Raw genomic sequence first — 23035 nt, 5'->3', positions numbered from 1 at the left:
GGGTTCCCCCGAACGGCACGTTTCTAACAGGCGTCATTGTCGAAGCCGTCTGATGACTGGCCTGACACTCCCCAAAATGAGAAAGGGAAAGGAAAGTGTTTGGTGTTGTTTTTGGACAGGGAATTTGAGTGGAGTACTGCAGCTTTGAAGCGCCAGCCAAACATCTGCTGGCTCTCCCTCCTTTCCTCCTTTGTCTTTTTCTGTCTTTTCTCTCTCTCTCTCGATCTCTTTCCCTTTCTCCTAAATGCCCCTCTCTTTTAATCTCTGTTTCTCTCCCTCTCTGTCTTGCTCTCTTTCTTGCCCTCTAACTGTCTTTTTTTTACCCTTATTTTTCATATCCACGCATATCCCACATCACATCATGCATCTTCCACCCACCCCAAACCTCTCCCCCTGGGCCCAAGCCTGTGACAGTCCATGATAAGTGTGCTTTGCTCAATTGCTGTACCACTGTGTTCAGTGTGACCTCACACACACCCCCTCCGAGGGAGAAAGCCGGCAATTATTGCCTGCCCAGGCATGGTGCAGTTAGAAACTCCAATTAGAGCTCAACACTGTAAGAAATGCCAATTACCTTGTTCTGTCCTACATATTCATATTTTGTTGTGTATGTGTGTGTGTGTGTGTGTGCATGGTAGTGTGTGTGTGTGTTAGTGTGAGAGAAAGAGATGGCGGCAGGTGTTGCTGTGTAACCTTTCTGTGTATTAGTCATTAGTTCTTCAGCGCCTCATAAATCCTCCAAAACAAGTCCAATTGGGTCTGTTATGTCAGAAAAACCAGCAAGAGGATGTAAATCAATTGAGAAAAAAAAACCCCAGCACAAACGTTAAACCTGCTCTATGAAAGTGTTTGCTTTAGGTAAAAGGTAGCTTTAGATGGGTTTCCACTTCGGCGAGCACCTGGACAATAAAAAGGCCTGACAGCGAGCAGGAAATGAGCCCTCATGTTCTCATCTCATCGAACACAACACATTATTGCTCCGTTTGAGGTCGAGAGGACTCAGCCGAAGCATGGAGCTGCGGGGTGTATTTTGCTCATCTCTGTGACTCACACACAGAGAGACACAGACACACACACACACACACACAGAAGGGGACCCAGCCATCAATAACAAGGTGTGATGATTTCAACCTGTTAAAACAATAGCCCGCCCTTCCATTCTGCTGTATGTACAGATGGCTCCCCAGTATGCACTTCATTACATGGCCACCTTTTATTTGTCCTGTTCAACTGCTGGTTCATTTTCACAGCTGCCCCTGTACTGCTGCCTAACCCCCCCCCCCCACACACACACACACACACACATACACACCCCACCAGGCTAGTGTGACTCTTGTTTTTCCATGGTGAGCCGTGTATATGTACATGTGCAGTGATTCACTGCATTTCAGAGGAAAAGTGGTATTTTTGCTCTGAACTAAGGAGGTCTGTGATCATAGCTTCAACCTCCTCCAAAGTGTGCTTGCGCTTTAAATGAAGCCACACTGAACTGTTCCACAATCAGCAAGATAATCATATACTAATTTGTCAAGAAAGTATTGGACTCATTTCTCATCCATAGGTTGGAAGTTAGAGGACAACAGTTAAACTGACTGATTTCTGACTTTTTGTGCTCTAAATTATACACAGTATAATATTATTATAATAATATTATACACAGTTTCTCCCTGTGTCCACACTTGCACTTGCATGAAATACTGATGTAAAAAAAAAAAATATATACTGTATATATATCTAATCTAATGTATAGGTTACTGTCTGCAGTCTATTTGCAAGTGAATATGTTTTCCCTTTTACAGTTTTCTGTCCCACCTTACCTTCACTGAACAGCGTCTGTGCTTCAGTGGTCAGTTTATGCATCATTCCATGCATATGCCCAGCCAAATTGTGCTTCGGTTTAATTAACTCTGAGTAATTTTGCTCCATCTGGCTGCCAAACCTTTCCCCACATCTCCTCCTACGGGACAGCTTTTCTGTGAAAACTGTCATCTGTCTACAGGCTAATGTGTATGTATGTGTATGCCTGAAAAGATCTTATTCTCATATTCTGATACGAGGGGTCAGCCCATTTCCCCCGGTGCCAATGTTTGCCATGCTGCTAACTCACTCCTACAGAGAGTGAAAATGATTGCTTTTCTCTCTTTCTCTCTCTCTCTCTCTCTCTCTCTCTCTCTCTCTCTCTCTCTCTCTCTCACTCTGTCCATCCGCCCATCTAGCCATCCATCCATCCATCACATGTACATCAACCTTTTCATTTCCTTTTTCACCCTGTATTTGCCTTTCTCTCTCCATCTGTCTCTATCTGTCTCTCATATCTGCATCTCCAGTCTATTTTTTCTACCCTTGGTCTCCAGCCTGTTCTGCCCTCTGTGAGAGGAGTAGCAGTAGGGTGTATGTGTATATTTGAGGGGGTCCAGCAGTCTTTCTGGTGCTCATTTATCTGCTGTTACTGTGCCCACTTTCTCCAGAGCTGGATTTATAAGGGAACTGGGTCCTGTCAAAACCTAGCCCCACACTACCATGTGTGCAGATGATGGAGCCTGAAGCTTGGCGTGTGTGTGTGTGTGTGTGAGAGAGAGAGAGAGAGAGTGAGAGAGAGACTACACTCTGTTTTTGGCTTTTAGGATGTCTTGTGCCTGTGTGTTTCTGTGTGCTTGTGCATATGTGAATAGAACCAGGCTCGCGAAGAGTTATTGTTCATTTTTCTTCACACAGCACAGGCAAATGCACACATATGCCTCTCAGTGCTTGCAAATGGAAGAAATCCATGTCCATGCAGATTATTTTCCCTGTACATGCTCCCACTTGGCTATACCATCTGTAAACACAACATTTTCCTCCATTGGACAACAGTGACTCGAACGGCCTAGCCACTCTTAAGGATTGCCTCAGTGATATAAAGTGCTGGATGTCACTTAATTTTTTTCAGCCAAATGAAAACAAATTGGAAATAGATTTCTTTGGCCCCCCCATAACACACAAATTGTTTCATAATGAACTAGGCATGCTGTCACCCAGTGTAGCCAATTTCTGCCAGCAGGCAGAAATTGGCAAGTAATTTTTGATGCTGACTTAAGCTTTGATGAACAGGTAAAGAGAGTGGTGCAGTCTTGCTGCCTTCAGCTGAGAACGATTTCCAAAATTGTGCCATTTTTATCGTTTAGTAATCTGGACAAAGTAATTCATGCTTTCATCTCCTTACATTTGGACCACTGTAACTCTCTTTATTCTGGCATCAATCAATAGTTTCTCTCAAAAGTTTCTTCTTCTTTGCAGCTAGGATTTTAACTGGTACAAACAGATAAGATCACATCACTCCAATTCTTTTAACCCCCGATGAGGCGCTTTGAGAATCAGTATCATCTTTTAAATCACTTCTTACAACTTATTTTTACTGACGTGCTTTCATGTGAGTCTTTTTTGCTGTTATTTTTCCCATTATATTATTTTTACCTTCTATTTTTACATTTTTATCTTATTCTGTCTTTTTGTTTTTACTTTAGGTATGAGGTTTCCTTTCATTTGATTGATTGTGAACTGCTTTAAGTAAAGTGTTATACAAATAAAGATTATTATTATTAGGACCCTCTCCCTCTCCCCCTCTCTCTTCCTCTCTCTTTCTCCCTCTCTCTTTCTCTCTCTCTCTCTCTCTCTCTCTCTCTCTCCCCCTCTCTCCCGCTCTCTCTCTCTTTACACACACACAGACACACACACACTCCTATCAGCTCCCCCTAAGGTGAGGTACACAGCCGCTGAGGAACTCTACACTTTCCTCTGGTGATGGCAAACAGTCACCTCCAGCCACTGTCAGTGCACAAGATTTATTAATCTGTTTTTCCACCGCATGCCAGGTGGGCTAAAGAGAGGAAGAGCTCCCGGATTTGTCTCTCTGCAGAACTGGTGCTCCCCTCCGTACAGGTGGATCCAATTCTTTCCTAGCTTTTTGAATAGTTGCAATGAATCAGCCTGTAAAACCCCTAATGCGTTTCATATGGGCCAGGCTATTCTTATAGCTGGGCGGACCCTTCGCACGACTTAAAAACAGAGCCCCAGTGAACTGAAGTTCTACAGACGCCGCTGTGGTATGAATCGAATCCTAAACTTAACACTCTGTTCTACATTAGTGGCTCTCAAAGCAGGGTCTGAAGCCCCCTAGGGTCCTTGAACAGTTCCCGGGTTAACACCAAGAAAAATGAGGCCAACTGTTAGATTTTATTATAATTTACTAACCAGTGCAATAGCTGTATGTCCAAGTATGCTGCAACTACCTATGGATTTGGGGGCCTTCAGTTTTTTAACCTATATTTACCCAGGAAATGTTATTTTCTGAGCATGCATGCTCTGCAAAGACCCTGTGAAATGCCATCTTTACTTCCTGGATTTGATGCATTTTGTGTTGAAACAGCATGTTGGGGCAGGACATAACGCAGTGAGGGATCATTCAAAAGTCTAAACCAATGGAGTCAGGGAGAGAAAGGAAATTTAATTGGATGGGAGGGGTGCGGAGGGGTGCGGAGGGGTGCGGAGGGGCGCGATTGTTAAAAAATCTGATAGGTTTATTGGTTAGAATTTTTTATTTACACCTGTTAGTTCAGCATGAGGTCACCATGAAAGATGCTCTGTTTTCCAGGAAGTAAAAGTAATGGGAGTTTAATTCATGGGCACTGTGCATTAATACAGTTACATACAGTACATTCACACCTGGCTCTCCCTTATAAGCACAGTCTCCTACTGCTGGCCATTGAGCAGATCCACTATATGGCACTATAATGATAGTCATTGAGGGAGTAATTGACTCTCCAACCACATTTTCTCAGCCCTTGTGAGTATTCAAACTGGCAGCCTCTGGTCATAGCCTCGCCTGCTTCTCAAAGTTTGACAACTCCTCCTGAGTTTACAAGTCCTCGCACTGTGGTGAGCGCTATTCATCATAACATCAGGCTTCTCAAACCTGGAGCTACGGTGTAAGATTTAATTAGCATAGTATAACTGTCGTGGTGTCAATTCCAATTTCACGAGAAACCACCACCTCCGTAGTCCAACTCGGGCCTCTGGTCTAGGCATGCGGCACGGGCATTAACTCAAACAAGGCCCTAAATTGATCTTGACAGATTCAAAATGAACTACTCTGACCCGTCAAGGAGCCAGACTGCGGCGTAACGTCTGTTCGGGAGTCAAAAGGCAGTAGGTAGGTAGGTAGGTAGGTAGGCAGGCAGGTAGGTGGTACAGAGGGTCCACAGAAAGCTAGTGTGACTTTGAGGAAGTTCAGGGTGGATGGGCTACACTGCAGCTACTGTGCATAACCCCCATGTGTCTGTGGGCCCTCAGGTTGAATTAACTCCTGTGTTGTCTGCTAGACAGGACCCGCTGTGGGGAAATTCAATGGAGACAGTATTTCGCTGGGCTTTTGTGTGTGTGTGTGTGTGTGAGAGAGAGAGAGACAGAGAGAGAGACAGAGAGAGAGAGAGACACTACTTCACTCTCTTGCTGGCCTTGAACATGTTTTTGTATGTTTCTGTGTGTACATCTGTGTGTGTGTGTGTGTGTGTGTGTGTGTGTGTGTGTGTGTGTGTGTGTGCATATCAACCCATGTGTAGTTGGAGGGCTGGTACAGTTTAATTGAGACACTATTTCACTCATTTGGGAGGGCAAAGGGGCTGGTTGGTATGACCCAGACAGCACAATAAGAAGGCGTAATGGAGATAGTATTTCACTCTGTGTGTGTGTGTATGTGTGTGTGTGTGTGTGTGTGTGTGTGTGTGTGTGTGTGTGTGTGCTGCTGTCATAGTCAGGGTGGCGCAGGCCTCACTGTGCTTATATGGGTATAAGTAGAGCTGAGGCCACATGCAGGGGGCAGGGGAGGCTCTCCTGCTGTGGCCTGCTGAGTGTCAACCCAGTAATATTTTAATGCCTGTTAGTGTAGTTGTTGTACAGCATTCTCAGTTTGGCACAGATTAAGCTCAGTGCTGCTTTTGTTGGAGCAGAATTCAGTTTTCTATAGTGCTGCCATTTTAGCAGCACACGTTCCTTAAAATAAAGGCACATTTTACCTGTAAAATACAAAAAAACAACAACAAATGGAGTTTAACAGGCATTTTTAATTGTTTTCACAGATCATGCTCCTAAATGTATTTCTTTTCTTTCTGTCTTGGGTCCCTACATTTTTATTATTTTACAAGTACATGTGTCACTATTGAGCCCTGGTGTTTATTTGAGATTGCTGTGAGAACATACTGTAAGTTGGCCCGGGAAAAACTAAAGATCCTAGATACTGCTGTGGGGCTCAAGATTTCAACTGGCTTTGAAACTTAGTGACATTTGCTGCTTTTAACACATGAAACTATGAGCCGTACTAATGTACAAAGTCGAGAAATACCCGCTTATACTGTAGTATGTTTTATAGAAAAGACAACTTCCTCTATTTACCGTTACTGTTATTTTCCCTATGATACAGCTCTATGATACAGGCATATTTTCCACATCATTCACAACGTGTGTTAATGTGACTGGTGTCTTGCCGGGAAATAAAATAGGGCGTGATGGTTTGATTCACTAAGGCTTCTCACACCACATTAGAAAGCCGAGCCATATGGCTGTAAATACATTAGAGAGGTGATGACTTAATTGTTGGACTCATTTGGAGAAAGAAAAAAAACCAAGTTTGTCTTCGCTTTCATTCTGCCTTTCTGTGTATATCTGTGTCTTGGAACACTCGTTTCTCTTATTCTCTCACTTACACTCACAAGTACATTCTCTCACACTGGACCACACACTCGTAACAAAATTGGGACGGTTGCCAGTTTGAATCTGTGGGATGGCTAGGGACAAATCTGGGTGTGGGTAGTATGAATGGGCAAAGCTCTCCTCTCCCTCAATAACTACTATTAAGTGCCCATGAGCAAGGCACCGAACCCCCTGTGGAGCTTCTCAGTGGCCAAAAGTACAAGACTGTGATTGTACTGAGAGTGTGTGAATGTGTGTAACCCTTCCTCCCGCTTACAAATATTCTTCCATGCTGTCGCTGTAAATAGGAACGTGTCTTTTGATGTGATACATAATCCCGCTCTGTTGCCTAGGCCTCGGCACACACTGTCATGCTAGCCGGTATGTGTTGGTATTATGTGTCATACAGTGTGTTGTAGCCAGAGGAGATAATGAAGCCTCATCTCTCTGTTTTAAGACTTGTGACATGCTTTGCTTCTCCTACTCTTTATGAGACCGTAGTCCAGGCGTCCATCGATCCCACATGTTTGGTGCGCCTCTGAAGTTTGTAAACACCCTCCTCGCTGAAAAATGACACACGCTAGATGTCAAACTATGATCGATGGAGACGATTCGCCTCACTGCTTTTTGCGAGTTTTTTGGTTTTGGTCGCCGCCCCAAAGTGACATGTGTTTTTGTAATTCTGTCAAGTCAGCGCAATGGATACCATAACAGAGTAGCGTAGATGTGACCACAAACTTCTCATTAGTCAATTAGAATAAAGCATGATCTCTCCTCTCCAAGTTACGTCAGGGTAAGGGTGAAGTTGTAACCAATTAAAATGCACAGCAATAATAATGTAAAAATATACTGTAATGCAATACAACTAAATTCTGTTTTCAGAGCGTGGGATCTGATTGAAGGGTGTGTCCCTGCTCACTGTGCTGCCCTGCTTCCTAAAGAAACGAGGGGGAGATGGTCAGGAAAAATGTGGACACAGTTCAGCATGTTGCAGAACTGGTTAGGACAGGTTGCCCAAAAACGAATCCAAAAACGTTGCAGCAACTGTAGCTTCCTCTACCCTAGCCGTTTTTGTTTTATTTGTATTTGTATTGAGCCTTGATTTATCCGAGTTAGACTCGCTGAGATCAAGGATGTCAGGGAAGCCAAGACAGCAGCAGCACATTTAATTACCGACAGAACAACATATTTCATAATGAGTAATAGACAACCTAGGAAAAAGTGGGAAAAATAAAAGAGAGAGAGAGAGGAGAAACAGTGGCACAGTCCTAAAACAACTTACTCAAATCACTGACAGGTCCCAACAGATTAATCTTCCATAGTCCTAACAAGTGCTTTTTAAACCTCTGTTGATCTATGCTGCACTTCAAGCTCCAAAAACACTTCTCTTACTCTGGTGTCCTCCCAGTCTTTCAGCATCGGGTCTGGTTTAGTAATGAAGAGCGCCAAGTAGGTGAAACTTCCAACCCACCATGACTCCACCTCAGATCTGTCTGTCAAGCCGGTACAAAGGAAAGCCCATACCATTAGAAGTGTTAGCACCTACTAAATTAATACGCATGATTGATGCTAAAGCTAGCATAGATGCTGGCTCACAGTAAATTGCGCTGCAGTTCAGAGACTAGCAACGAGTGACACATACTTTCCATTGTTGGATGTAAATCACAATGTGGGAACGAGCTTTGAATCCGAGCACAACGCTATTCACTGTCATCCTTCAGGCTTTGTATAACTGTAAGATGAAGGTTAGCAGTGCTAATATGTCTCTCTCTCTCTCTCCCTCTCTCTTTCTCTCTCTCTCCCTCTCTCTTTCTCTCTCTCTCCCTCTCTCTCTCTCCCTCTCTGTTTCTCTCTCTCTTTCTCTGTCTATCACTCTCTGTCCTTCTGTCCCTCTATCTCTCTCTAGGTTGGTGGTTTGTAAGTACAGCAGAGGAACAAGGTTGGGTGCCGGCCACATACCTGGACTCACAGAATGGAACCAGAGACGATTTGGATCTGGGCACTTCCCGGACTGGAGAAGGTTAGCGCAGTACACACACACACACACACACACACACACACACACACACACACACACACACACACAGAGACACACACACATACACACACACACACAAACTTACATTACTGGATTCATAAAACACAAACACATAAACGTCATTCTGCATGACTCATTATTTTAGAAATGTCTGTTTGGAGCAGGCCTTGATTTCATCATAATTGGGAGACGGTTTTGGCAGGCGGTGTTTTCTGTGCTCACATCTCAATCTGAGACAGAAAGCAGCATAGTTGGGACTAAACACACAAACCCACACACATACTTGCATGCATGCACACACTTCCAGTCACACATTAGGAGCCTTGAAGACCGTAGTCGTAGCACCACACAGAAATGGTACCAGCCCACAGCCAAATGCCTTTTGTCCAAACCAGGCTGTGTGTGCAGAGCAGATATTTTGGCACTCCAGAAAATTCCTTTAAACTCCCGTGGGAGGCTCGACTCTTGCAGGGAGCCTCGTTTTGTCGTGACCTCTTCCACCCTAATGTTTAGTCTGACTGTTTGGAAGGGGCATTTCATCACCGTGCCATAAGCCCCTTTCTGCTTCGTGGCCCAGGGGGATGAAAAATAGTGAAATATAGTACAAACACACTCACACAGAAGTATTTACACCCATGCAAGTATGGACGCACAAAGTATGTTTGCACACATAGTCATGCAGTCACACAAATACATACAACACACACACACTCATTAACTGATGCAGAAGCACATATGCACACACTCATGCACGCAGGGTCACACACACACACACACACACACACACACACACACACACACATTGTTTTCTATCAGTGGTACTGTGTGCCATAGAAACAGGCATGGTGTAATGGTTTAGTGTGCCACAAAGCGCCACTGGACTATCTAACGAACATCCTGTCTCTCATTAAGAAAAGCTAGCCTCCACGCTCCATGGCACTTTGCTCATTCTCCTACACACACACACACACACACACACACACATGCAAACACACAGTGCTATAATGCTGACAGTTCCTGCACAGCTGCCACAGCCCCTATTTCCTTGCTCTCCTAATTCTTTTCACGTATTTACACACTCTCTCTCTCTCTGTCTCTCTCTCTCGCTCTCTCCCTCTCTCTCTCTCTCACACACACACACACACACACACACACACACACACACACACACACACACACACACACACACACCTGTGTAGTTCTCTCAGTCCCTGGAGCTACAATAACAGGCTGATGGACATGGAGCTTTAGTTGCCTGTGGATTGGACCTAGTCATTATGTTGAAAGGGACACACTCATATACCATTTGACATATATACTCTCATTAAGATGCACTGGCTTTCTCATTTTCTTCTTTCGCCGTTCACCCATGCACTCAAGTGAATTTATGCAGGAAGTGCCTGAGCACGCAGGTACACACACACACACACGCATACACACACACTCTCTCTCTCTCCACTTCCACTCTCTATCAGTGTCTCCCATTTTCCCATTAGGCCTGGTGTCTTCATGTTTGCACACATCGTCGCTTCGTATTTCTGATCTCCCTCTTCCCGTCTCCTGTCGTCTCCTACATCTCATTATCTCTGCGCGGTCTGTAACCTAATTCCAGTGACAGCCCGGCTCACTGAAGAGGAACCGACAGACGCAGCCTGGCCCACTGAAATTACCTCGAAATAACATTTCCCTTTGTGCCTTCCCTTAGCTGATATTTCAATTAGGAGGTCAACAGGAGTAGGGTGGCGGTTGGTGGGATGGAGGGGAAGGCAGGGAGGAGAGGAGGGAGAAAGAGAGGAGAGGAGTGGAGGGAATGACAAAGCAACAAAAGGACATAGAGGGAGGGAGGGGCGGATGTAGAGCAGAAGGGAAGATGCAGGGAGAGATGAAAGGATGAAGAGAAAGACGCAGGGATAGGGAGGGAAGTGCAGAGGATGGAGGGAGCGTGCGATGGCGAGTGGAGGAGAAATTAGATTAGATTAACAGAGAAGAGAGATAGAAGACAAGTGTCATTTCCATCCGTCCTTCCCCTCGTTAATGTCTTTCCTCTTCATGTGGCCCCGGAGAATGCATTAAGAGAGGGAAATGACTCATCATGTCGAGATAGGCAAACATAACCACAAATGACCGCTGATTTATCGTATAGACTTTGAACTAATGAGCAGTGCAAGAGGTCGAAACTGGAGACACGAGTTCAGAACACAACAGCTTCAAGATTCTGTACAGTCCCACGGTGCTATATAGACCTAATTAATTATCAGTGTCAATTAATGTGATCTCTGCTCTCTGGCTCCCTAGTTGATCAGCCGCCCTAATTTATTTTATGGAGAGTACAGGAATATTAGGCTCCCTGGTGTGCTAGTTAACATTTACAAACATAGCTTAGAACATATATATGTAATATGCACATACTGTATGTACATGCACTCCTACAGCAGTATGCTTTATTAGGTGTACCTCAATAGTAGCTGGACTCTGTGTGTTCATTGGTTTGTGTCTGATGCTTATTGCTATGCGTACTGCGTAGGGGAATTATGGTATGTGCTCCCGCAGAGCTGTAAGAGCCCTGCATAAGCGAAATACAGGGTGCGCTCGTACACCAGGCAGTACGGTAGAAGTGAAACCAGCTCTAGATCAGTGTGTGATACATTCACAGACCAGGACGTAGCTTGGTGATCTTCTAACTGTAGTAGCTAATAGGGCAGGGCAATATATCAATATTATATCGATTTTGTGATATGAGACTAGATATCGTCTTAGATTTTGGATATCGTAATATCGTGATATGGCATAAGTGTTGTCTTTTCCTGGTTTTAAAGGCTGCATTACAGTAACGTGATGTAATTTTGAACTTACCAGACTGTTCTAGCTGTTCTATTATTTGCCTTTACCCACTTAGTCATTATATCCACATTACTCATGATTATTTATCAAAAATCTCATTGTGTAAATATTTTGTTAAAGCACCAATAGTCATCCCTACAATATTGTTGCAATATCGATATCGAGGTATTTGGTCAAAAATATTGTGATATTTGATTTTGTCCATATCACCCAGCCCTACTTACAACTGAACATTTAGCCCACTTTGTAGAAAATACCGAGATATATATTGTGTATCGCCATTCAGCCTAAAAATACCGAGATATGATTTTTGGTCCATATCGCCTAGCCCTAGTGGCTAAGTAACTAAGATTCTCAAACAGGTGGAGTTTTAAAGTCAACGTAGCTTCACTCACTCCAATCATGCATACCCCCCTCCCCCCCACCCAAGCACCCAGAAAGCACTAGCACACTTGCTACACTTATGTGTTATCACTCATATAAACATATAGCTTCATTTACATTGCCATACATCACTGTCCAGTAAGACAGCAGTCCATGCAAAGTAATCAATGAAGAACCTAAAAAGTAAGGTCTAGTGTTGTATTGTATTGCGTCATGTGAATTAATTTGCGTACGAGAAGAGAATCTGGAGTTGTGTGGAAACTTTGTAAATAAGGTGTGAAGATTCATAGTTCTATTTTTATTAAGTGGATTCTGCTCAATAAAGAACAGACGTGATTTGTACAAAATGAGTTTCTCATATGCTGTACATTGTGATGAAGCGCCCAAGTAGAGAGGAGTGAAGTGTCTGACCTACCTGAATTTGTCTCTTGAAGACCACAGAGCCATGATGTCGTGGTAAACAGGGGAAGAGGTTTGGCACTGTAGTGATTTACAATGCTAACAAGCTAGCAGGGGTTCCAACACATAACTACTGAAGATGGGGAATAGAGCTATTTGGAGATGATTTCTAATGGAGAAGATGTTTGATGTTCCCATAAAGAACCTTAAAGTTTTACTCATAATAGGGAGATTTGTGTCCTTCCATTTTCTTCTCTTGTGCCCATATCCATAATTTTGGATTCACAAAGCCATAAAAGGTGTGGCACACTTAGAATTTGTGCTTTAGTTGAAGGACCAGGCTGCCAGGATTTCAGTTACCAGTGTCCAAATGCACTTAAGCAACACCAGAGAGAATAACATCACAGTATGGTACACACTATAACTCCTGTCTCTGTTACGAGGGGAATTCTCCTTGTCAGAGGGTGGGAAGGACAGTCACTCTCTTTGTCTGACTTGTAAGGAAATATCTACTTGTTTATGACAGAGCCCTAGCTGTCTTCATGCCAGTCAGAGTAAAACCCCATATTGGACCATCACTCTTCCAACATGCCCGCTGGATTGCTTTGATGATATGTGTGGGAGAGGAAAATGGGAAAAACATGTCATTATTTGCTGACGGCCAATGCGAGCTGGACGGCTTGTGCTATCATGCGATTTTTTTTAAAATTTTTGTTTCAAATTCATGAGGGGGATGGTAGAATGGCACAGCAGTGTTTTCTCTCATGTATTCCTGAAAGTAAGGCTGATGCAGGTCATGATGTACGTGAACAGAGATGGCCTCCCACTTCATCCTCCTCAAATCACTCCTCATATGCCATGTTATGTTGCTGCTGGTTTGTGTTTACTCAGTAAATCCAGTTAACTTATATAAGAATTCCTACTATTCAGTTAACATCTACGTGTATTTGAAATTGCAGAATGTGTTTTGGACTGTGTAAGCCTTTGAGCAAAAAACAAAAAAATGACAATGAAAGTTGGGATGTTTTCACAGAACAGCAGCTAACTTGGTATCTTAACATTTTGCTAATAGCTACTTCGCTAATATATATTATAAAGCTTTTTTCCCCATTGCAAGGGATAATCTACTAGCTTCACACTTGACCTCGAAGTTGTTTATTTGCCATCTTCCCATGGGAAAAAAAAAAATCCCTGCTATTAACAACAGCTTTAATGCCTTTGTTCAGTTTGCTAATTCATGCTTCTTACCTCCATGTTTGTTTGTTTTCCCTTTTGGTTGCTCCTCATCCTCATTAGTTACTAAGAGACGCAAAGCGCACCTGAAGAGGCTGGACCGCCGCTGGACCCTGGGGGGCATAGTCAACCGCCAGCAGAGCAGAGGTGAACACGCAGGAAACACACGCACACGCATACACACACACACACACACACACACTCAATACAAAGTTATACATCTAGATATCCCGCAGATGCACTCATGGATGCACATGGACAAGTCTGACCCATCCATACTAACCCATCTACACACACACACGCATACACACACACACACACACACACACACACACACTCACTCGCTGACTCACTTACTCCCTCACGCCCATACCCACACACACACACCTACTCCACATATACTGTAACAAACCAACTCCATAAACACCCTTACATGCAGATGAACATGTACGCAAAACACACACACTCACACTGCACTCTCTCTCTTTCTCTCTCTCTCTCTCTCTCTCTCTTTCTCTCTCTCTCTCTCTCTCTCTCTCTTTCTCTCTCTCTCTCTCACCACAAACCCACACCTACTTCACATACTGTAACAAACAAACATACAGCAGAACTCCTGAGCCTTTCTCCTGGCCCCTCTCTCCCACACTCTCACATACTTTGTGGTCTCATGGTAAACAACCTCATTTACATCCTGGACAGTCCGCCAACAACAACTGGCCTCCAGTCACCAGCAGCAGCAGCAGCAGCATATTGGGTGGCCATGTTTCAGCTCACACAGTAAAACTTCAAAACTTACACGACCAAACTTGGACACTCTTCTTCTCACACTGAGCAACAAAATAATTAGACTACATTAAACAGATTTAGATAATTAGGGCTATTCGCCTCCCACAGCACAAAAGCAACAACCTTGTCGGCTAGTAAGTCCTCTGAACATAAATGATTGTGCAGCAGCGTTGCCACTTAATTAAAGTAAGCTCCCTTAGGTTTTAGATGCTGTTACATTTTAATGACTCTTGCATGTTGTTAGCAATTCTTTTGAAAAAAAAGAAAAAGAAAAAAGGGTGACATGAAAACGTTCTCGTCTGCTTTTCGTATTTTTGTATTTGGCAAGCTCCCCATGGTTTAGTCAAGTCATTATTGCATTGCTTTCATACCGAAAGAGCAACATGAGTCTATGTCTGAAAATACACAGTCACTTCTCATGGGAACGAGTCGGCACTTTCGTATCCAAACGTGTGTCTCAGACTGTCAATAAGACACCTGTCTGGTTCCAGGATTACTAAGAGCTTCCAACAGACGCCTAGTAGTTTTATTTTATTTATGGAAGCTGGACCTGCGTAACCTCTTTAAAACCTCTAACACCCTTTGTTTCCCATTATCATAATACAGCCTGGCTCAACTTGCTTGAGTTACCGCCTTTCCTAGACCAGCCGGGAAGGGGGCATAGATTAGTGGTTCATTGGAGGAGATTTAATACACTCGGGTCTTCTACTCTAGAGGAGCGTATAGTGACTTATACAGGTGAGAAATTCAGTAGTGAGTATTTAGGCCCCTGCTCTGTGTTTTTTTATTTAGTAGAGTAGCTGCAGAGTAAGAGAAAGTTACACACACACACACACACACACACATTCACAGCACAGTAGAACCACAGCCTTATACTGTGTGCCACTCAGCAGGTCAACTGGAGAAGTGCCTTGCTCAAGAGTACCATACTGCTCTACAGAGTCAAACAACAGTAACACTGTTTTGTGTGTTTTAAAAGTAAAATGCCAATATCCCTAAATGCTATTCAGTGATATATAGGCCAGTGTCAACAAAAGTGGATGTTGGGGCAGGAGATACATTTTGAAGTCATTTTTCATTACTCATGCAGTTGCCACTCTCTGGCTTTGCAGGGCAGCATAGTGGTTGCTGTTGAGAGAGAGGGAGGAAATGTTTCTTATTCACTTCCCTTACCCAGCTGATTTGGGGATTCAAACCTTCAGGTCACACTTCTCCATCTACAGTATATCATCATTCATGGACTGGAATTAAAGCGTGCAAACCATATAGCTAGCGAGGGGCATAGTGTTAGCCAGAGCTTGTTCTTAGCCAGGTCTGTTACCTAGCTATGTCTCCCAGAACAGTAAGGCTTGGCTGGAATGAGCCGGTGGAAAGTGTGAAAGTGGGGCAGAAGCCCAATCTGTGGACTGGTTTTAATCACACAGACCTCACAGCCCATCAACTTCTGTAGAGCATGGATGAGTCACCCGGCTAGCTGTCGCCACCAGAGAATGAGGGCATGAAACACTGTCGGAGGCCATGTTCCTGAATTCCAATATCACGCACTAGCACTTTATTTCCTCAGGCACCTGGCCTTGTACATTCTCAGGGCAGAAGTGCCATTTCAGCTCTGTGTTTTTATTTGACCTTGCTTTGTACTCGTTGTGTGCATTCTTTTAATGTACAGTATGTACCTAAATACATACACATACTTGTGAAAAATGTCTTTGTACAGTGGAATTTGCAATCACTATGAATTTTACATCATGGAAAGTGGTCTTCCTCTAACATTGCATTAGCGCTTGGATACCACAGTGAATTATTGTATGTCAATACAAACGCACAGACCAGACTTGCAGGGTACAACTAAATTGCTCGTAACAAAGACTCATATCAACATCAAATCAACATAGCTAATATCATGACAGGCTAACAAAAATACCAAATACTGTAATGGTGGCCAAAATGCAGAAACCGTTGGCCATGTCTGAACACACCCTGTTTGATGCAGTTGTCTTTCAGAGCATTCTGATGAAAGGCAAGTGACTTGAAATCATAGGCTACATATTCATGAAGCTATATATGAAATTTAATATCAGAGTGTGCGTCCGGACCGATGCTGTGTGGATTTGGCCACCACTAGGAACTGGCTCACAGACGATCCCAAAATACAAAATCACAAGTGTTGTAGTTCTTCCTGTTTTGTTTTTTTTCCCCACTTTGCCCCCACTCTCCTTATGTATCTATAGCGACTGCTGCATGACACATTCAGTAATATAACCTTGGGTTAGCCTAGATAGAGACTCTTAAACAATGCTCTGAGACTGTTATGATTTATTGGTAGAAAGAATGGCGTCATATCTTTACAGCCACACAGAAGGTTACAGAGGACTTGAAAGAAACTGTGGACAGAGGAGTTTCAGCTGGCAGTTGGAGCTGCTGGCTGCACTGCAAACAAGCTAACGGCTGCTGGACCAGTAGCCCTTTTTCCACCATAGAAAATAATCTCACCATGAAAGCTTCTGCTGCTGCTGCTGCTGACTGGAATCATGTCAAACGTTTTTGTAGGTTTTCCCACTTTTTCAGTCACCACCTCGACACTTTGTAACTGTATTACTGTCTGTCTACTGTCCAATTACTGTATACTAACTGCCTGTTTCTCTCGTCCTCTACACTTCAGTCAAACCTGGGTCAAACAGTATTTGCAGATAATTCTTAATGTTTGTGTTAAACTCTTTGGTGTACCAGATGACTGGTGTTTCAAGTGTGGGATAATATATTTAGTGTCAGAAAAAGACAAACACCAGAAAGTATTTGAAAGTCAACTAACGATACTCTTCTGGGATTGATACGATGTGTATTGTGTCTTGATGCAGAAAATCCCACCCATCTGGGCGTCCAAGCAGATTTACACAAGCACTAAGAATTCTTTGCAACTACTATTTGACCCAGGTCTGATTTCAAATCTTTGCACCTTTCTCTTATCCTCCCCACTCTCATCTTGTCCTCCCCATTCCCCCTCTTTGCTTTCTGATGGGAGGCACCACTATCTCTGTCAGATAATGCATTGCCGAGCTCGTGATAAGAAGGGGATGAGTGAGGTTTTACAGGTCCGTGTAGGCACTTGAGATACAGTTTGATTTAGTAGCAGTGGCAAAGGACAGGAACAATCATTTTGAATTCATGCCCAGATGTAATTTGCTAATGGAAGAAAGCAGCCGTATAATCTCCAACCCTTTTGCTGACACACATTTCTTTGCCTTTTGCTTCATAAAGAAGAGGAGGACGTGATCTGAGATTGTAACAATAAACCGAGCGCGCACACAGGACTCATTACATTACAATATCCTTTTGTTGAATCCTCATGCTCTGACCCAAAGCCAGCGTCTTGACCTCTGGAGCGGTGTTAATTGGCTACTGACGGCGAGATGACCTCATTGTGTTCTCGGCAGGGCGGAGTCTTGCGCTGCGAGGTTCAACAAGAGCCGTCCTCCGCCCTGCTGGCAGGAGCCCGCGCTTCCACACAGCGCTATCGTTTACAGCAGGTCCCTAATCTGATTTATAGAGTCCTGCTGACCGCCCACTCAACTCACTGTTCTGTCCCCGCGGTGTGATGGGCGGGCCAACACACACAGGCCTGTACACAGAGGCACGTGTGCAGCTCATGACAGATACACACACACACACACACACACGTATAGTAGATATGATTAATAAATGTGATTTGCTTCAGAGTTTTTCATCTTTTGGACATCCCGTTCTCAAGGGCTTACAAGTTGCTACTGTGATCACATTGTAAACAACCACACGCATGAACACACACACTGTCAAACAAGGATGAAGTGAAAGATTTTGTTAATAGTGCATGAATACACAGATAGCAAGCGCACACTTTTAGGTAGACAGACACACATGCACACACACACACCAAATTATGTTGTAAACACCCTCCTTTGTTGCTCCCTGTCCATCTGTAAGTACTCACACTTCACACAGAGCATTTACCACGCCCAACCCTCTGCAGACACACACAGAGAGTCAAGCTAACCCCAATACCCATGCACACTCACCCACACACACACACACACACACACACACACACACACTCCCATTGCTAGCCCAGTTTCAGGGCCAGACATTCCACACTGCTCTACATTATTGACCTCAGCTGCTCTGGAATGACAGGCAGGAGAGGAACATGAATCCCTAACGGCTCGACTTACCCCACCTAATGAAAACACACGTGCAAATGAATGAGCATACACACACACACATACCTCTGAGATATCGCCACTGCTCCTTGCATTTCATTCAGCCATCTCATTCCCCTCAACCACCCAAGGTCACCCCACACACACACACACACACACACACACGCACACACACACACACACCCTCCAGTCTAACTTTCACTGCCTCTACATCCGTTTACATTCCCTTCAACAGCAATTCCTTTCTCGCATTCCTCTGTCACGTTTTTGGTATATATGGTATTTGTTTGGTATTACACTCTGAAATGTGAAGCTACTGGTTTCAAGTGTAGCTCTGCTGTTATTAAAGTCATTAGATAGCATACTGAAATAAATTAACATGCTGTACACTGATCTTCTAACCTCCGTTGGGCAGCCTGGTCCGATTTATCTTCCTATCTTTTGTCTGGTCCCCGGTTCCCTTCTCTTCTCTTGCCTATGTCTAAATCCCCTATCCTTTTACCCTTCCGTATTAAGCCCATTGTAGGATTTCCTTCCCTATCAGGGTCTTGAAAGCCTAGCAGAGCGTGAGAGAGAAGTGGCGGACAGATATGGATCTGAGAAGAGAAATCTTGCTCCAAGTATCTTATCTCCTCTGGGGAGGCCCTGATCTAGCCCTGCTGCTAGAAGAGGGATCTCCCCATGGAGAGAGACTCACACTGTGTCAGGCTTGGCTGGGTCCAAAGTACTTGAATAACACCGACCGGGGTCACAGTTTAGCAGGGATGAGAAAGCGCATGGAGCGAGGGGAGAGGGTCAGCCAGTAGAGGGAGCTGTTTGTTATTATTGTGTAGGACAAGAGGGAGAGGGTTGTATAAGAGGGTTGTGTTTGTGTTGGTATGGAAATAGGCAAAGCATTTTAAGTAGGTCACACTCACCACTTTTTCCTCCTCATAAAGCCCTCTGGGAAGAGTTTGGCCATACAGTAGATTTACCTCTCAAAGTAAGACTGCTTGATGGTAACATGTAACTCACTTTGGCTCACTGTTTCTTTCTCTCTCTCACTCTCTGTCTCTCTCTCTCTGTCCTTTCTCCCCCCCTCTCCCCTCCAGAGGAAAAATATGTGACAATACAGCCATACACCAGTCAAGGGAAGGACGAGGTCAGCTTTGAGAAAGGGGTCACCGTGGAGGTCATCCAAAAGAACCTGGAGGGCTGGTGGTATATCAGGTGAGCGCCGCCTCTGATTGGCCCACACCGAAGATGAGTAAACGGTGCGTCAGCCAACAGAATCCCCACAGCACAGGCCTTGATCCAGTTTCTCTTTGACGGGAATTTGAGGCCAGGGATAGCAGATAAACAAGGGAAATGGAATCTGTCCAAAGTTAAATCTTCGTTTTTTTTCTCATCCACTTTCAAAGCGGACGGGTCCTCAGAGAGCAGTGAGGATGTTGGTAGTCATCAATGCTCGGAGCTGTGATCAAGGCAGTGATCTACTCTAGCTCTCATATGGGTAATGGTATTGAGGAGAAACCATTAACATACAGCACTCTCCACAGATCCACTGGGTGTCCTGCGTGGGATATCTATGTGTATATGTATTTATGTGTGTGTGCGTGCACATGTGCGTGTATGTGTTTGCACATATGTGTGTTGTTTACTCAGCCAATGTGTATTTCCTGCTAGTTGTTTGTTTCCTTGTGACCCTGGGGGCTTACGAGTGGAGCTCCACTGCACTGCTGATTATTATCACATGCTGCCTCGTTGCATCTCTCACACACATAGCCATACATGTACGGGCGTGTGCGCGCACACACACACACACACACACACACACACACACAAACACCTGCTCGCTTTCACACACACACACACACACACACACACACACACACACACATACACATACACACACCCACACCCACACCCACACAAACAGTCCCTGGTGCAAATGGTGCAAAGTAGCACAATCTGCTGGTGTGATATTTGTGGTGTGGGTAATATGTATATACAAACTGCTTGTTCAAACAGCTTGTTCACTCCTCAACACTCATTGCAATGCGCAACGAGTCATTTTAGAGTGTGTTGTCCAACAATAAATAATACTCCAGATGTACCTCTGAGTCATGCTGCTCTCAGTGGGCCATTTTCAACAGTAAAGTCCAAGCATGGGGCTTTTTTTTGTTATGGGGACTCCTTGTGGTCACAGTCGGAGTGAGGAAACAGGGGAGCAGGAACAATCACATCCCTTCTCAATAGAAAATGGCCCACCTAGAGGCAAATGACTCAGAGTTACATCTGGAACGTTACTTATTGTTTCACAAAGCACTTTGAAATGACTAATTTAGCATAGCAATAAGTGCTGAAAAGCTGAAGCAGTCACTCATTGCATATATTATACAGTCTCTGTTTACTAGCCTTAGGCTACTCCTACGTCACAAGAATTAAAATAGCATGATATTTTTGTCAATATGCAGGATCTGATGTATCTATTATTTGTGCTATTTATGGGATGGCACGGTGGCTCAGTGGTTGGCACTGTTGCCTCACAGCAAGAAGGTCCTGGGTTCGAATCCCAGGTCCTTTCTGTGTGGAGTTTGCATGTTCTCCCCGTGTTTGTGTGGGTTTCTTCCTACCATCAAAGACATGTATGTTAGGGTTAATACTCCTGCCCCTGACCAAGGCACTGGCAAAAAGAACTGGAGCGGCTGCCCACTGCTCCTAGTGTGTGTATAGGATGGGTCAAATGCGGAGGACAAATTTCCCACGGGGATAATAAAGTATACAAATACAAATATTTAGGGTGAGAAGCCAAACTTGGATATTATAGGAAAGTTGGGTGGATGAGGCTAGCTATGTCATTGGGGTAATCAAGTCATCACCTCTCATCACAGATATTTCCTTTAATTAGGTCCACAACACCTCAAGAAGTCTCACTAGTAAGTCCTTGCGTCCCAGGACCAACCCCCTCCACACACACTGTCAGCACTGATCAGCCCTGTACTCATCTAAAATGCCTCTACACTAACATTGCACCCACTTTTGACCTTGCACCTAGTCCAACTTTCTGTCATTTCCGACCTCACCATTGATCTCAACAACAACAGGCTAATGGGATGGCCAACCCCTCTGCCTTAAAGTTGCCCTCTCAGCAGTTCAGAAACCACATTGTACCAACAATGGGAGACTAATGGGACAGCTGATCCTTGTGGCTTGAAACAGCCTGCACAGCAGTTTAGAAACCTACAATCACAGCAGAGGGATGGCTGACCCTGCTTACTTGATATATTTTATTATAGGATTTAATGTAAGAGGGTATAATATCAGACGCACAAGAGATGCAATATTTCATTTGTTCTCATGATATATTCTAGGTTTATGGTTCCATTGAAGGCACAGGTCCTATGTTTAATACCATACAAATAGCAAATAGTGAAAAGAAAAATACAATAGGATACAATGAAAGATGAGGATGACCAGTAGCATTATGAATGCCCTCATCATTATGTGTTCTACCCCCAGGTACTTAGGGAAGGAGGGCTGGGCCCCTGCCTCCTACCTGAAGAAGGTGAAAGAGGACTTCTCCCCCCGCAAGAAGACCCTGACAGGCCCTGTGGAGATCATCGGCAACATCATGGAGATCAGCAACCTGCTGCAAAAGAAGTCAGTCAGCGAGAAGGACATCCAAACAGACGGGGAGAGCACCACCATACCCGAGCGCCACATCTCCAAGAGCGAGATCAGCCTGCCCATGCCCTGTAACTCCGAACTGAATGCCGAGACAGGCAGGAGGCTGAGCTCCGGCTCCGGCCATGGCTCCAACAGTCCATGTCTAGGAGTCGGGGCTAGCGCCGTCCTGAATGATAGTAAAGGGAGAGCCGAGCCGGGGTCCCCAGCTGTCGCACGAGTGGCGCCGCATAGAGTGGAAATTGGTGAGTATTCATGGTGTTTTAAGAGTAGATTAGTAGAAGATTTAGTACTCTATAATTTATACCAATGAATAAACCAGTACATGCATTCCAACAGACAGGGTGGAATATGCAGTCTGTGTATGAGAAATTAAGATTGTCATTTTCCTTTTGTGTAGGCTTTGATGCCATAGGTAAGCTACCAGGGTGGTGGTATATTCTGTGACTAAATGAAACAACATAATGGAATAATAGAATTTTTCTTGCACTAATTTGGATGGTGATTTAAATCATTTCTCGGTTTACCACTGACTAATATGGGAAATTTTAAATGTTTGGGTGTGTGGATTTCCGTTTTACTCACATACTAAGAATGTACTTACTGTTTGTTTATGTCTGCTAACATTGCATTCCTGTTTAAAACTAAAGTAAGTAGAGTAAATCGGAAATACTTTTATTTTAATAAGATGTTATTTTGTTCATCAGGGTCTCCAAATCTGAGACAAAAACCTCCCCCGAGAAGAGAAACTAACTTGGTAAGACACAAGTTGGTA

At 44.0% G+C, this 23035-nt stretch overlaps 1 protein-coding gene across 2 annotated transcripts in view; it reads left to right on the top strand.

The window, feature by feature from the left end:
* The window catches only part of sh3pxd2aa (SH3 and PX domains 2Aa), a 32864-nt gene that overhangs the window by 6652 nt on the left and 3177 nt on the right, over positions 1-23035 (top strand). Inside the window, exons 2-6 of one of the 2 annotated variants that reach the window (XM_071534121.1) lie at positions 8630-8743; positions 13682-13765; positions 19686-19803; positions 22096-22505; positions 22968-23017. In XM_071534121.1, the coding sequence (XP_071390222.1) occupies positions 8630-8743; positions 13682-13765; positions 19686-19803; positions 22096-22505; positions 22968-23017 (776 nt within the window). The remainder of the gene's footprint in view (positions 1-8629; positions 8744-13681; positions 13766-19685; positions 19804-22095; positions 22506-22967; positions 23018-23035) is intronic. The other variant, XM_071534122.1, reaches the window with a different exon arrangement.

Source organism: Centroberyx affinis, unplaced genomic scaffold (assembly GCF_046629955.1).
Source record: "Centroberyx affinis isolate AG114_WGS23_722 - 3 ecotype Tasmania unplaced genomic scaffold, CSIRO-AGI_Caff_v1 ptg002491l_1, whole genome shotgun sequence".
Lineage (NCBI taxonomy): Eukaryota > Metazoa > Chordata > Actinopteri > Beryciformes > Berycidae > Centroberyx > Centroberyx affinis.
This window is presented reverse-complemented; position numbering and strand designations above follow the sequence as displayed.